This window comes from Oncorhynchus clarkii, chromosome 23 (genome assembly GCF_045791955.1).
Source record: "Oncorhynchus clarkii lewisi isolate Uvic-CL-2024 chromosome 23, UVic_Ocla_1.0, whole genome shotgun sequence".
Classification (NCBI taxonomy): Eukaryota; Metazoa; Chordata; class Actinopteri; order Salmoniformes; family Salmonidae; genus Oncorhynchus; species Oncorhynchus clarkii.
The window spans coordinates 7,401,129-7,417,649 of record NC_092169.1 but is presented as its reverse complement, the minus strand read 5'-3'; the positions used below and the strand labels follow the sequence as shown (position 1 = coordinate 7,417,649).

At 44.7% G+C, this 16,521-nt stretch overlaps 1 protein-coding gene across 2 annotated transcripts; it reads left to right on the top strand.

Moving 5' to 3' along the window:
• The first annotated feature begins 928 nt into the window (after positions 1-928).
• On the top strand, positions 929-15,459 carry LOC139381947 (zinc finger protein 318-like). 2 transcript variants are annotated; one of them, XM_071125828.1, is made up of 11 exons: positions 929-1,401; positions 1,789-2,616; positions 2,803-4,012; positions 6,195-6,277; positions 6,385-6,484; positions 6,592-6,911; positions 9,720-9,749; positions 9,904-10,086; positions 10,861-10,960; positions 11,373-11,491; positions 12,229-15,459. In XM_071125828.1, the coding sequence occupies exons 1-11, from the start codon at positions 1,138-1,140 to the stop codon at positions 14,197-14,199; spliced, it is 5,208 nt and encodes a 1,735-aa protein (XP_070981929.1). In that variant the 5' UTR covers positions 929-1,137; the 3' UTR covers positions 14,200-15,459. The 2 variants fall into 2 exon arrangements, with proteins under 2 accessions (XP_070981929.1, XP_070981930.1); XM_071125829.1 differs by lacking the exon at positions 9,720-9,749.
• The last annotated feature ends 1,062 nt before the right edge of the window (positions 15,460-16,521 follow it).

The window sequence follows — 16,521 nt, the reverse complement described above, 5'->3', positions numbered from 1 at the left end:
ACCTTCCAATAGTACAGCGACCCTAAGCAAACTTCCAAGACAATGCAGGAGTGGCTTCGGGACAAGTCTCTGAATGTCCTTGAGTGGCCCAGCCAGAGCCCGGGCTTGAACCCGGTCGAACATCTCAGGAGAGACCTGGAAAGAGCTGTGGAGTGACGCTCCCCATCCAACCTGACAGAGCTTGAGAGGATCTGCAGAGAGGAATGGGAGAAACTTCCCAAATACAGGTGTGCCAAGGTTGTGGCATTATACCCAAGATGACTTAAGGCTGTAATCGCTGCCAAAGGTGCAGACCCTTTACAAAGTACTGAGTAAAGGGTCTGCATAACAATGTAAATGTAATATTTCAGTTTTAACACATTTTCAAACGTTTCTAAAAAACTATTTTTGCAATGTCTCCAATAACTGCCCTGGGATATTGGGATAATTTTTTAGACCAGAGTAAAGGGTTCCTCCTACTGGCCCTCCAACACCACTTCCAGCAGCATCTGGTCTCCCATCCAGGGACTGACCAGGACCAACCCTGCTAAACTAGCTTCAGAAGCAAGCCAGTTAGATAAAAGTTAGAGGTTTTGATGATTACACAAATAGAATACAACTCAAACCAAGTGTTTTCACTTTAAACAAAATTGTAACCCCTTTTCAGCCAAAAATAAAAACATCTTACTTGCTTGTATCAATTTGTCTGGGTTTACTTTAGACGCATATTATTCAGACCAATGCAATGAGGTGTAGAGATATTGAGATGGATTTGGGGCGTGTTATTTTACGGCGATGGATGGAATTAGTATGGCTCTTGCCATTTTCTTAGTAGTACGGGATTGGGTAGGAGGATTTACAGTATGTAAACCTTTTTCAACCACACACTTCAGCACGGTAGGTGGCGACATGCATCTTTCACGTTGTTTTGCCGACCGCCAGTAATACCAAAGAAGAAGGTTCAAGCAGGCCGGAAATCACAACAAATTGAGCGCTGAGTTGTTCGTTCAACACTCAAATTCAAATAGCTACATGGTAGCTTGCATTTGTTATCACCAACTGCAGACTGTAAGTAATAAAAAAAAGTAAATGTGCATGAAATCACTGCGGTAGCAAGTAGCTGTAATTGATAGAAAAGGGCCAATTTAACAGTGAAATATGTATCGTGGTCGGCCTCTTCCACCTCGAGGAGGGTACCCGCAGCAGTGCGAGGGCCGTGGTCCTACTCCTGTCCGGCCTTATCCTGGGCCACCGTTTAGAGAAGAAAGAGGCAGGCCCAGACCTCCTTTTCAGGGTTACCATGACGGGCCTCCAGACCCGTACAGGCGTTCTCCACCGCTCAGGAGGTATCCTTCTCCCGATTCAGTAAGTCACAGAGGTCCAGGCGGTGAATATTGGGGCAGCGGCCCTCCCCCAAGAGAAGTAAGTGCAATAATCAAGTGCGGGATACTGTCTAGCCGACTAGTCTGCCACTTGCTAATTACATTGGTAAATGTAGCTTTTAAAAAAAAATCGTGCATGTTGTCTGTTTGCATAGCGCATTGGTTAGCTAGCTAACTAGGCTAGTTATCATTACTATTTGTCACTGTTTATTGTTAACCAGCTTACAGCGCAGGTACAATTTTAATTTACAGTGAAACTGGAAGTTGCCCTGTCCCTTGCATTGGCTCCTATTTCCTTTTCACTGGAGCAATGCATTAATTTGCCGAAATGCTGTGTCTAATAACTTCAAAATCCTGTCAAACTATTTATTGTAATGAAACTGATTACAGTTAAGGGATTTGATTACAAATCTGTTTCTGTCAATAGAGCTCTCATTCTTCTCCCCGTGGTGGCATCCCCACAGACCACAGTCTGGTAATCACTGTGGGCAATGAATTGACTGGACCACCTGGGGCAGGGCTACCCTCAAGAGACTACCCTCCTTACCTGCCAAAGAGGTCCAGTTACGATGGCCCTGACGACCGTGGCCCCAGGAGGCAGAGTCCCAGCAGAGGGAGAAGCCGACATCGTAGTCGCAGCCCGGGAATCAGGGGACGGAGCAAGAGCCGTCCTCGTAGTCGCAGCCCTACAATGGGGGGACATAGTAAAAGCCGTGCCAGAACTCGCAGCCCTGCAATGGGGGGAAGGAATAAAAGCCGTGCCCGAAGTCGCAGCCCTGCATTGGGGGGACGGAGTAAAAGCCGTGCCCGAAGTCGCAGCCCTGCAATGGTAGGACGGAGCAAAAGCCATGCCCGAAGCCGCAGCCCTGAATTCGGGGGACAGAGTAAAAGCCGGGCCCGAAGCCGCAGCCCTGAAATGGGGGGACGGAGCAAGAGCCGTCTGCCAAGCAGGTCCCGAAGCAGGAGCGGGAGTCGTGGCCAGAGCTATGGACAGGCCCGCAGTATAAGCAGAGCAAAGAGTGTTGGTCCACACAAGAGTAGGAGCCGCAGTGTCAGTACCAGCATTAGCAGTAGTAGCAGTAGCAACAGTAGCAGGAGCAGCAAGGGAGGCGGTAATAAGATAAAGAAGATGAGCAGGTTCAAGGAGCTGGAGTTGGCCCGTCGCCACAAAGAGATGGAAGACATGAACATGCCCACAAAGTCCATCCTGAAGAGGCGCATGGACTCGGAGACTGACTCCCCCCCATTTGTGCAGGTAGGGGACATATGCCATTTTATTGTGTGTTAAATTAATTATGTAGTATATAGCTGTGTCGTGTATTACCGATCTTCATACTCATTCTAACCCTGTCATCCCACAATTACCTTTTTTCTTTTATCTAAATGATTATCATGATTAATTTGTTCAACATATATTGTTCTTTCGTTTTTTGTTTTGCAGAACAGTGATTCTCCAAGAGTTACCCCTGGTGCTGAGGCAGAGCGTCTCCTCTCAGCTATGAAAGGCATGGACCCTAACATGTTGGCCACCATGCTGGGAGAACTGAGAGAGGACCCACGCATGGCCCAGGGCAGACTTGATCCCAGTGGGATTGCAGGGATCCTTGGCTTGTTGGGAGGTGCATCTGCACCGCAAGAGGAGAAAAGGAAGAGGGTACCAGACATTGATGATGAGGAGAAGTTCCTTTATGGCGATGAAGATGATCTAGAGAAGGGCAGGTCTCAGACTCCAGCAGGAGTTCCCCGTCAACAACACAGTCTGTCAGAGCTCTATGGTGATATTATGAGTGAGCCGGCAAGCTATGGCGCCTCACAGCACCTAGAGGCCCATCCTGGTATTGTCGATCAGAGAAGCTCTCGTCAGCAACAGGTGGACATGAGGTATCAGCATCAAAGCAGGTCCTCTGCCACCCCTGACCATAATATCAAGGTTGAAGAGCCTAATGACTACCCACTAGGAACAGGACCACTGGAAGGGAAGGAGAAGCAAGACGTGGAGGAGTACGAGAAGATCCAGGACCTCCTCAAAACCATTGGGCTGGATCTGGGGGTGACGGAGATCAGCAAGATGGCTGCCAGGACTCAGGAGCGTCTGCATGGAACGAGGCCCCCTTCGAAACCCCCTTCCCCTTATCCTGGGAGGAGGCGGGGTCACCGTGACTCTTCAAGAAGCTCAGGCAGGAGCAGGGGCATGCATAATAGCCACAGTGGGAGCAGCTCCAGCAGTGGTAGCAGTCATAGCGAAAGCAACAGCCCGAGTCGTAGCAGGAGCCTGAGCAGCAGCCTTGATAACAGAAGGAGCCAGAAGAAGTCACCCCCATCTGACAGACGCAGCACCCATGGGAAGACTCGAGGCGGCGGAGAGGTGAAGACTGAAACTACTCCAGTGACACCCACCCACCCTTCTATCTCCATTCCTGCCTACGCCCAAGCCCAGACACGTGGTCTGGTACCACCCAACTATCCACCTCATGGCTTTGGGCAGTATGGGAACTGGCCGTACATGCCCCAACAGTGGCCGATGTACCCACCTCCATCTATGGGCATGCTTCCTCAATCTCCCATTGAAGATTTTCCGAAAGCCCCGTCGTTTGACAGACCATACTTGAACGTCATCCAGCCAGAGTTACACCAGGGGGGTGAAAGACAAGGTGAGAACAAACCATTGAATAAGTGGATGTTTAATTACTTGTTCATTCCTCTTCAATAAATACATTTGGTTGGTGATCAATGAAACTGCAGCACGTACGGTGCTTTCGGAAAGTATTCAGACCCCTTCTCTTTCTCCACATTTTGTTATGTTACAGCCTTATTCTAAAATGGATTAAATCAAATGTTCCTCATCAATCTACACACAATACACCATAATAACAAAGCGAAAACAGTTTTTTAAGCATGTTTTCATTTTCCCCAATTTTGTGGTAACCAATTGGTAGTTAGTCTTGTCCCATTGCTGAAACTCCCGTACGGACTCGGGAGAGGCGACGGTCTAGAGCCTTGCATCCTCTGAAACACAACCCAACCAAGCCGCACTGCTTCTTGACACAATGTCTTCTTAATCCGAAAGCCAGCCACACCATTGTGTCAGAGGAAACACTGTACACCTGGTGACCGTGTCAGTATTGCTCCCGGCCCGCCACCGGAGTCGCTAATGCGTGATGGGACAAGAACATCCCTGCTGGCCAAACCCTCCCCTAACCCGGACGACGCTGGGCCAATTGTGCGCCACCCCATGGGTCACCCAGCCGCACGACAGAGCCTGGACTCGAACCAGGATCTCTAGTGGCACAGCTAGCACTGCGATGCAGTGACTTAGAACCTCTGCGCCACTCGGGAGGCCCCTTTTTAGACAGATGTATTGAAAATAAAAACAGAACTACCTTATTGTCATAACTATTCAGACCCTTTGCTACAAGACTTTGTGTCCATTGAGTCCACCTGTGGTAAATTTAATTGATTGGACATGATTTAGAAAGGTACACACCTTTCCAGATAAGATCCCATAGTTGACAGTGCATGTCAGAGCAAAAACCAAGCCACGAGGTCGAAGAAATTGTCCGTAGAGCTCCTAGACAGGATTGTGTCGAGGCACAGATCTGGGGAAGGGTACCAAAACATTTCTGCAGCATTGAAGGTCCCCAAGAACACAGTGGCCTCCATCATTCATAAATGGAAGAAGTTTGGAGCCACCAAGACTCTTCCTAGAGCTGGCCAAACTGGGCAATCGAGGAAGAAGGGTCTTGGTCAGGGAGGTGACCAAGAACTCAATGGTTACTCTGACCAAGCTCCAGAGTTCCTCTGTGGAGATAGGAGAACCTTCCAGAAGGACAACCATCTCTGCAGCATTCCACCAATCAGGCCTTTATGGTAGTGGCACATGAGAGCCCGCTTGGAGTTTGCCAAAAGGCACCTAAAGGACTCTGACCATGAGAAACATGATTATTTGGTCTGATGAAGATTGAACTCTTTAGCCTGAATATCAAGCGTCACGTCTGGAGGAAACCTGGAACCATCCCTACTGTAAAGCATGGTGGTGGCAGAAGCATGCTGCGGGGGATATTTTTCAACTGCAGGGACTGGGAGACTAGTCAGGATCAAGCTAAAGATGAACGGAGCAAGGTATAGAGAGATCCTTGATGGAAACCTGCTCCAGAGTGCTCAGTACCTCAGACTGGGGCGAAGGTTCACCTTCCAACAGGAAAACGATCCTAAGCACACAGCCAAGACAATGCAGGAGTGGCTTCGGGACAAGTCTGAATGTCCTTGAGTGGCCCAGCCAAAGCCCAGACTTGAACCTGATCGAACACAAGCATTTCACTACACTCACATTAACATCTGCTAACCATGTGTATGTGACAAATACATTTGATTTGATTTGACATCTCTGGAGAGACTTGAAAATAACTTTGCAGCAACACTCCCCATCCAACCTGACAGAGCTTGAGAGGATCTGCAGAGAGGAATGGGAGAAACTCTCCAAATACAGGTGTGCCAAGCTTGTAGCGTCATACCCAGGAACACTCAAGGCTGTAATCGCTGCCAATGGTGCAGACCCTTTACAAAGTACTGAGTACAGGGTCTGAATACTTATGTAAATGTGATATTTAATTTAAAAAAATGTATTTTAATACATTTGCAAAAAGTTCTAAACCTGTTTTTGCTTTGTCATAATGGGGGAATTTGTCGATTTGATGAGAAAATAAGTACTCTTAGAATAGGGCTGTAATGTAACAATGTGAAAAGTCAAGTGGTCTGAATACTTTCTGAAAATACTGTAAGCTGTAGTTTTAATGATGTAACTCCTGTCTAATTTTGTACATTATTCCTGTATAGCATCATCAAAGATGGCCGCTCAGGATAATGGCAAGGACAGGAGGGTTTTAGAAGAGATAAATAATGAAAGCCAAAAACAAAAGGTGGAGTATTCAGCTATCCACTTAAATTCAAATGAAGCCTACAGTATTGTCATTTGATGCTGTTTTGGCATACACTAGTTCTCTAATGATTCTCCTGCATTCTGTAGGTTCTTGAAGAACGTGAAAAACTGAGAAGAGACCGAGACATCCGCATGAAGAAGAAAGATTATCTCATGAAGGAACTGGAGAGATTGCGAAAACAGCAAGGTACTTCAATCATCTCAAAGCCTTTTCTATATTTGTTAATTACATTTAAAAATGTATTCAGAAGGTTGTTGCACAGTTGGATACATTTTTCATTGTTGACTTTGTAGGGGAACTGCTGCGCAAAAAGCGGCGTGAAAAGGATGGCCATAAGGACCCGTTACTGTCAGAGATCAGTCGGCTCCAGGAAGAGGTCATGTCTCAGATCGCTGTGCTCCGCAACGAGCACGAGGTAGCAGAGAAGAAACGATGCGAGCTTGACAAAGTGGCTCTTATTCTCGGTCTACAACCAACTGACAAGCCCCGGCGAGAGGGTAGGGCTTCCGGAGACCTTGAGCATCCAACACACCCACCACCTCCAGACAAGGAGAAGAAACAGGAGCACGCTCGCAGCCGAGAGGTATCACCTGGGGTCCAGGCCTCTGTCAAGGTAGAATTCCGTAAGCTGCTCCAGGCACAAGCCAGAGAGCTGAAGTACTGGTAAAACCTTAGAAAAACATGTACATTGTTGCTGCAGAAATGTAATTATTCTGCAGAAAGTGACAGGTCAACGTTGCTTTATTTCATGATATGAGTCTAAATGACATAAGTAACTATTCAAAAGGTACGGTTTTGATTTAAATGTATACTTGCCCTTGTCTGATTCATTAAATACCAGTAAGCAGTAATTGCGCTACATGACCAAAAGTATGTGGACACCTTCTCGTTGAACATCTTATTCCAAAATCATGGGCATTCATATGGAGTTGATCCCCCTTTTGCTGCTATAACAACCTCCACTCTTCTGGGATGGCTTGCCACTAGATGTTGGAACATTGATGCGGGGACTTGGTTCCATTCAGCCACAAGCATTAGTGAGGTTGGTCACTGATGATGGTCGATTAGGCCTGACTTGCAGTTGGTGTTCCAATTCATCACAAATATGTTCGATGGGGTTGAGGTCAGGGCTCTGCAGGCCAGTCAAGTTCATCCACACCGATCTTGACAAACCATTTCTGTATGGACCTCGCTTTGTGCATGGGGGCATTATCATGCTGAAACAGGAAAGGGCCTTCCCCAAACTGTTGGCCCAAAGTTGGAAGCACAGAGTCATCTAGAATGTCATTGTATGCCAAGATTTAAGAACTAAGGGGACTAGCCCAAATCATTAACAGCCTCAGACCATTATTCCTCATCCACCAAACTTTACAGTGGGCACTATACATTGAGGCAGGTTGCGTCCTCCTGGCATCTGCCAAACCCATATTTGTCTGTCGGACTGCCAGATGGTGAAGCGTGATTCATCACTCCAGAGAACGAGTTTCCACTGCTCCCGAGTCCAATGGTGTCGAGCTTTACACCACTCCAGCTGACGCTTGGCATTGTGCATGGTGATCTTAGGCCATGGAAACCCATTTCATGAAGCTGCTGACGAACAGTTATTTAGCCAGCAGCATACCACCCTGCATACCACTGCTGGCTTGCTTCTGAAGCTAAGCAGGGTTGGTTCTGGTCAGTTCCTGGATGGGAGACCAGATGCTGCTGGAAGTGGTGTTGGAGGGCCAGTAGTAGGCACTCTTTCCTCTGGTCTAAAAATATATCCCAATGCCCCAGGGCAGTGATTTGGGACATTGCCCTGTGTAGGGTGCCGTCTTTCGGATGGGATGTTAAACGGATGTCCTGATTCTCTGAGGTCATTTAAGATCCCATGGCACTTATCGTAAGAGTAGGGGTCTTAACCCTGGTGTCCTGGCTAAATTCCCAATCTGGCCCTCAAACCATCACGGTCACCTAATAATCCCCAGTTTACAATTGGCTCATTCATCCCCCTCCTCTCCCCTGTAACTATTCCCCAGGTCGTTGCTGCAAATGAGAACGTGTTCTCAGTCAATTTACCTGGTAAAATAACGGATTTAATTTATTTATTTTTTTCATTTTTGCTGACGTTGCTTCCAGAGGCAGTTTGGACCTCGGTAGTGAGTATTGCAACTGAGGACAGAGCTTGTGTGGCCTACCACTTTGCGGCTGAGCCGTTGTTGCTCCTAGACTTTTCCACTTCACAATAGCAGCACATACAGTTGGTTGGGGTAGCTCTAGCAGGGCAGAAGTTTTATGAACTGACTAGTTGGAAAGGTGGCATCCTATGACAGTGCCACGTTGATCCTCTAATTTGAAGTGTGTCCACATACTTTTGTATATAAAGTGTACTTTGAATACCTGGCATTCAGCCTTTTTGCTTATACATCATATATGGGGTTAAACAATGTGTGGTGCACATACTGCTCAGGCTTACCTGGACAGACCGTGTGCTATGTCATCTGTTGTTGTTGTCCAAGAGGCAGAGTTTGACTCCTCGGTTTAAAAGTTCCCTCTTTGTATGCCAATGTCTGACCCAACTAATCTCAAAATTGGTCTACAAATGCCTGCATGTTTACAAATGATCATGTTTTAAACCTGCAACTTATGTGGAAACCTGTTCAGTTTCATATGGCAAACAGTTGTGATTTAAGCATAGGGTTACATCTTCTCTGATGTCTCACCCTCACAGTATTTGTTTATGAAAGACCACCACCATGTCAAACTTTTTCTCTGAAAGAGTTTCTGGAGATGCCACAGTCAGGTAAGATGTTTGTTAGAAGCTTGGATGTAGGGTATTTACTTTCATGGATTGAAAGATTAACATCATTCTTTGTAGTTTAACTGTCATTTCATAAGAGCATTTTCACCATCAACATGTAGGCTAGCTAGGAGATCAGCGATTAGTTGGGATGAATACTTTGCATACAGAGAGGGATCCCAATAATGTGGACTGTTTTAATCCTTTCCACTGGATCAAATTATTTCTAATTTGTTAATAGGGTGATGGTGTATCTCTAATTTATTAGAACACTTAAACATGGGTATTCAATTAAAATAATTGTTGTTACATATTTTCCATATCCAATATTTGAAGATGAGAATACACGAAAGTCAAATGGATCTCATTGGAAACTCAACTCTGAATTGTAGCTGTTTTGTTGCGAGGAGTAAATCTCCTGAAATATCCTATTTGATGTTTTTCCACTCCACTCATGGTCTCTGAACAACTCATCGTGCACTCATTTCTCACAACTTTTTTTGCTCAACTCACAGATCAGTATTTAAAATGTAATTTTGACCATTAATTGGAGGAGATAAGCGTACAAGAATATGACAATGCGAGTCAAATATTAGCCTTAAAAACAGGATTCTCTGACATAACCTGAGTAACTCCCTCAAGGCTGGAACACAGATCTCCTATGTTGTCAAGGTGAGCGTTTTTGAAATTTCAATGTTTGGGGAACATCGTAAAATTCTCTTTGTGTTTTGTCGTTTTAATACCGTGTTTCAGTATTTTTTTTGCCTGCTTCCTCTAGGCTTATTTAGCTCTTTTGCTGACTTGTGTAACTTCTGTTCTTCATTAGGCAGCATCATTGTCCATAAGAGCCTCTACTAAGAAATCCCCAGCCAGTACCCAGCCTCCTGAGCATCCAGCAGACCTGTTTGAATACTATGACGCTGGGAACCACTGGTGCAAAAGCTGCAATGTCACTTGTGGTTCCATGTTCGATTTTTTCACACACTTGCACAGCAAATCGCACCGAAAGGTTTGTGTACCATTTATAGAATGTTCCAATAAGACTCCAGCTCCAGCAGTTCCGGAGTCTTGCTGTGGAACTTGTCACATAACGTACAGACTACAGAGAACAAGCAAAAGGCTATGCAATAAAGAAATGTGTTAGCTAGACAGTGTTGCTTAATGTACAAGTCTTTAATCATACATTTGCGATTGAGTGGTCAGGTAGTCGTGCTGTTCATGCCTTTACCAGCACAGCTGGAGCTCAAGATAATCAATTAAATTGCATGGCCGGAACTAATATTTAATAATGAATTATGACCTAGCATTGTGTCATTGTTTTGGGAAAGGTATCATCATCCAATTCAACACTTCAGTTAATCCTGTCTAGCTAGCTAGATAGTGAAGTTTACATTTAACTTAATAATTAAATTGCTATTTATTAAACACTTGGATGGACACATCTCTTTACAGGCCCTGTTAGCTATGAAGTCCGCTAGCTAGCTAGTTAGCTACCTTGAAATGAACGCAGCAGATGTGATGTGGAAATCGGCAAGGATTCTTGTGCTCTCTGCTAAGGACTTATTGGCTGCAGCTGGACCCTTCTTGGTCGTTCAGTCAGTGACTTGAAGAGCTTTTGTTTACTATCATGAAAATGCGGTCTCCTGTTTTTGTTCTTTGTCCCCATATCTGGTTGAATTTCCTTTACCTTTCCAACGTGGCATTTTTTGTTTTTTTGAATTGTGCAGTCTTGTATTTTTACAGCAAATTGTTTATGCATTCTTTTTTCATTGGCACTGTGCAGACTCAGGATCCTTACAATCGACCATGGACGTCAAGTTCCTCCAACAATGAGATTAATAAGATTTACTCTTCAGGGGAGAAAATGACTAAACCTGCTAAAGGTACAAACTTGAATTTCTGTTTTTATACATTTCCCTTTTTCTAAATATTTGTAATGTACTGTTAAATGTTGTTAGCAATCTTTTACTTTTAGGCTCTTTGTGCTGGATCACTGCCACAGTTTGCAGTCACTGAATACAAAACTATGCATAAGAAGTAAGAAATAAACATTGATTTCTATATGCAATGTAAAGGGGGTCATTTTGGGCAACCGTTAGTCAATTACAAATGTTGATGTTTATATGTCCATGTTTACTGAATGTACTTATACTCTCCAAGTAACGGACCTACATTTTATAACAATCTACTTTTATAACAGGTTCTTCCATGGAGAGCACAGTAAAGGTAATAATCAATGATTGTTTCCTGTGACCATTAGGTATTTTTAAAAACCTCTCTCTTTTTCTCTCATAGGATCTGAGTTTTTGGTGCCTGTGAGGGGATATTATTGCCAGCTGTGCGAGGAGTTTTACGGGGATGCAATTTGTGCTGAAGATCATGCCACGAGTCATACTCACAATGAGAAATACAAGGTAGGCCATTACTAGTTGGGAGTAGGATATTATTTCACTAGGGCTACATTAAGGATGTTTACAAATTTGAAATTCGGAAACCTGGTTCGGTTTCCTGCTGCGTTTTGTTATTGCTTTGTGCACACAGTAGTCTTTTGTCTACTTTGCAGGCCTATGATCAAATAGTATCTGAAATGTTTAAAAGGAGCTTGCCTGGTGCAATAGAAATCATAAAATAGTACCTCATTTGACACCCCAGGCAGCCTCAAGCAAAGTATTTAAAATACTATTTGAACCCTGGTCTGCTACTTTGGATAACTTAGACATGTATCATTTTGTAATTTAGGTGAACTATGTTTTCCTACAGTAGAGGTTGCAATACAAGTTTAAGTATGTTCACCTAGCCACTGTCACCAACTGCTAATTTAAGCATTTTCTAAAATCATTTAAAGTCTAAAGTTCAATGACTTGGTTTGAATTTATGAGATGATTTGGGCATGAAATTTCATACATGCTAATATTGGGTACATTGATTAACGTTGTTTTTTGGTTAGAAAATTCTGTTAGTGTTTGGTGTTGGTGGCTAGGTAAACAAACTCATTGTGGATTGCACTCTGTCCTTGTCCATACACTGCCAACAAGGTAAGAACTCTTGGATGAACTGTCCCTTTAAGTCTAATTTTAGGGACAGTTTTTATTTTGTATTATTATTATTTTTAACTTTAATGATTTACCTATGTGTTTGGTCCTTCTGCTAGAAACGAATGTATGAGTATCCACTCTACGAACAGAGAAGGAACCTGGATCGTCAGGCTGGACTCACGTTGGAAGTTGGTGACAAAAAGCACTCTGAGCTCAAACGCAAACACGAAGAGGAAGAATCCAAAAAGAGCAAAGAGAAGGAGGAAGGGAAACATAAACACAGCAAAAAGGACAAGGGAAAGGACAATGAGAAGTTCAAACACATGGTGAAAGAGGGGAAGGCGAAGCACAGCAAAAAGGAGAAGTACAAATATTACAAGAGGGAGGAGGAGGAGGAAGAAGAGAGGGCCAAGTATAGCAAAAAGGAGGAAGACGAGAGGTCTTTGTACAGCAAGAAAGAGGAGAGATATAAACATAGCAAGGAGGGGGAAGAGTGGCCCAAGTACAGTAAGAAGGATGAAGAGAGATACAAGCATAGCGAGGAGGAGGAGTGGTTAAAAAATCGCAGGGAGGAGGAAGAGAGGCCTAGGTCTAGCAGGGTAGAGGAGAGACCCAAGTTTAGTTGGAGGCATAATGAGGAGGAGGAAGACCGGTCCAGATATGGTAAGGGGAAAGAGCCCAACCCCAAATATAGCAAGAAAGAGGAGGCGAGGTGTAGATCAGAGAGGGAGGATGGGAAACCTAAGAATGAAAAGGAGGAAAGACAATCAAGGAAAGACCAGGGTGAGCGTCAAAGGGAAGATGAGAAGTCAGGATCTAGAAAGCAGTCTGAGCCTGAGAAACCCGGTGAGCCTCCCAAAGTGTTCTGTGGGCCTAATCCAGCATTGAGAGCAAAGCTGCGCAAGAAAAGTGAGGAAACAACCAAAGTAGAGCCAAAGGCTCCGTCTGCTTTTGGCAAGTTCAGTTGGAAGAAAAAACTAGAAAATGAGCTTGCGAAGGAGGCCGAGAGAGTGGCTGCTGAGTTCCTGAAGGAAGATGAGGCAGACGCTGAAGAGGATGACGACCCGGATGCGTTTTCAAAGTCTGTGGCCGCAGCCAAGAGCATTGCTATCAAGCTGTCAGGAAAGACAGTCATCCCCCCAACTAACACATGGGTACCCTTCAACTCTGGGAAAATACGCCCAAACCTTCCTGCTCCCTCCGTGGTCCTGAGAAAGTCCTCCGGACTTGGGCCCTGGGTCTATGCTAAACCGGCCCCTCTCAACACCTTCCCCTCTATCAAACCCCCCGGTGCCAGTGGAGAGACGCCTCTGCCTGTCATACAGAACCAGCCTATAAAGGACCCTGTACTGGCAGCAGACATCATTTCCAAGGCGTTCTGTGGTGAGGAACTGGAGTCAGCAGATGGCACCTGGAAGCCAGGTCCCCATTTTACACCAGACAAAAAGAAAGTTTCCACAATGGAGTCTGTTAGTCAAGCCCCCACGTCCACTCCTTCAGCAGTGATGTCGGAGTTCAAGACTCCCCTGCCTCCCCCACCTGTCCTGATAATGATGACCATGGAGTCGGATGTATCTGCACCAGGAGTCCCTGAGAGTGAGCAGAATGTCCCAGTGATGGTCACACCCCCTCCTTTCATGCAGAGACCCCCAAGTGAGGTGATGAAGAAATCAGAAAAACCGAAGTCTAGCCTAGCTGCCGCAAAAGCACAAGATTTATTTGACATATTTTATAGCAGCAGTACCACATCCACCACCAGCACTGCCATGTCCACTAAAGCAGTCATAGAGTCCAAAGCTGCTCCGAATTACTTAAAGAGCAGCGAAACATTGGAGGCTACGGCCCCACAAACAGAGCAAATCCAAACGGAGCTCCCAGCTCTTGACAACAGTAACACCATTGAAACGGACACAAAGGAGTCAATGGAGACTGAGCGTGGGTCTGACCCACAGCCCAAGGAAGATGCGCCTGAGAATGCCCCCATACAATTGGATAACCCATCAGATACTCTGGGTATCTCAACAGAGACCCTGGATCTCCCAACAGAAGTGCTGGGCTTAGAGCTGTTTGATTTAAATTTTGATTAACAGATCCCACTAGAACGCAGGCCATTGGAGGGTGGGTATTTTAGGTAGTTGATGGGATTAGGGTGTACATTAGAGGGGAACAAATAGTAACCAACACATCCCTCTGATTAGAAAACTAAGCCCTGTTGCCTTGGGCAGGTTGATGTTTATTGTCATGAATCTTGCCCTGGAGGCAGAACTGAGTGATTTCCGTTAGATGGGCCAACTGCAAAGTCATAATTGGCTATATCGTAAAAATGTAAGGTTATATATTATGACTTTGTGGCTGTGCCACCTAGTGACCACTGCAGAGTTGCCTCCAGTACATAAATCATCCCAATAAATGCCAACCTGCGTAATATAGTGGCAGAACTTGAATGGATAAGGAAATCAAACTTCCACTGAAAGATATGAGACGTTCTTAAGTGATGAATCTTCAGAAATGTTGAAGCTTGTGCTGCAGTTCTTTTTGTGTTGAATAATTTCTTCATTCATCTCAACTTTTCTTTACTTAAGGTAACGTACAGTACCATGCTTATTGATTACTATACTTTTGTGTGTATCCATGTTCAGCCTCTTAAGCAAGTAGTTATTTTCTCTTTAAATGATTGAATGGTATTTTAATACAGGAACAAGAGAAAAAGTTCAAAGAAAACAGCATTTGGTAAGGTAGTGCAGCATGGACCAAAATACCTGAACAATGTTTTCTTTTACAATTGTGCCATGTAATATCTGTCACTCTTTACAGCACCCTCCAGAAAAGAAGATGTGGAATATATATATATATATACTCATGAACATAACCTTGGAATTGTTGCTCCTTTTAAAAAAAAAATTGAACTTTCCATTGGTTCACTGACTGTACTATGCGCAATGCTATTCTGTGTTAGTTAGTGAAAATAATCAAACTGGTTGTCCCTTTTAACTGTTGTTGCTAAAGTAGAATTCAAATAAATGTCAGTGACCACAACATTTTCTCTTATTTCTCAGACCTTGTAGTCGGACCCTGTAACCATAAAGCATCACTATGGTATGCCCCTTGCAGTCGAAAGGAATTCTGAAGAAAAACCTCACTATGAGTGTCTGCAACGAGCAACTCTGAAATGAACAGGACAATGTTAATATACAGTGGCTTAGGAAAGTATTCAGACCCTTTGACTTTTTCTACATTTTGCCTTATTCTAAAATTGATTCAATATATTTTTTTTCAATCTACACACACTACCCCATAATGACAAAGCAAAAACAGGTTATTAGAATTTTTTTCTAATTTATAAAAAAAAAAAAGTGAAATTTACATAAGTATTCAGACCCTCACCTTTGACAAGCTTGGCACAGTTTCTCCCATTCTTCTCTGCAGATCCCCTCAAGCTCTGTCAGTTTGGATGGGGAGCGTTGCTGCACAGGTATTTTCAGGTCTCTCCAGAGATGTTTGATCGGGTTCAAGTCAAGGCTCTGGCTGGGCCACTCAATGACATTCAGAGACTTGTCCCGAAGCCACTCCTGCGTTGTCTTGGCTGTGTGCTTAGGATCGTTGTCCTGTTGGAAGGTGAACCTTCACCCCAGTCTGAGGTCCTGAGCGCTCTGGAGGAGGTTTTCATCAAAGATCTCTCTGTACTTTGCTCCGTTCATCGTTCCCTCGATCCTGACTGGTCTCCAAGTCCCTGATGCTGAAAAACATCCCCACAGCATGATGCTGCCAGTACCATGCTTCACTGTAGGGATGGTGCCAGGTTTCCTCAAGTCGTGAAGCTTGGCATTCGGGCCAAAGAGTTCAATCGTGGTTTCATCAGACCAGAGAATCTTGTTTCTCATGGTCTGAGAGTCCTTTAGGTGCCTTTTGGCAAACTCCAAGCAGGCTGTCATGTGGCTTCCGTCTGGCCACTCTACCATAAATGCCTCATTGGTAGAGTGCTGCAGAGATGGTTGTCCTCCACAGAGGAACTCTAGAACTCTGTCAGTGACCATCGGGCTCTTGGTCACCTACCTGACCAAGGCCCTTCTCCCCCGATTGCTCAGTTTGACCAGGCAGCCAGCTCTATAAAGAGTCTTGGTGGTTCCAAACGTCTTCCATTTAAGAAAGATGGAGTCCACTGTGTTCTTGGGGACCTTCAATGCTGCAGAAATGTTTTGATACCCATGCTTCGACCTCATGGCTTAGTTTTTGCTTGGACATGCAGTGTCAACTGTGGGACCTTTTTAAATAGACAAGTGTGTACCTTTCCAAATTATGTCCAATCAATTGCATTTACCCCAAGTGGACTCCCAAGTTGTAGCAACACCCCAAAGATGATCAATGGAAACAGGATGCACCTGAGCTCAATTTCGTATCATAGCAAAGGA

Coding starts and splice junctions, on each gene's coding strand:
- LOC139381947 (XM_071125828.1), top strand. CDS start 1,138: ATGTATCGTGGTCGGCCTCTTCCACCTCGAGGAGGGTACCCGCAGCAG. Junction 6,278..6,384: donor ATGAAAGCCAAAAACAAAAG/GTGGAGTATTCA, acceptor TGCATTCTGTAG/GTTCTTGAAGAACGTGAAAA. Junction 10,961..11,372: donor AATGACTAAACCTGCTAAAG/GTACAAACTTGA, acceptor TTTCTCTCATAG/GATCTGAGTTTTTGGTGCCT.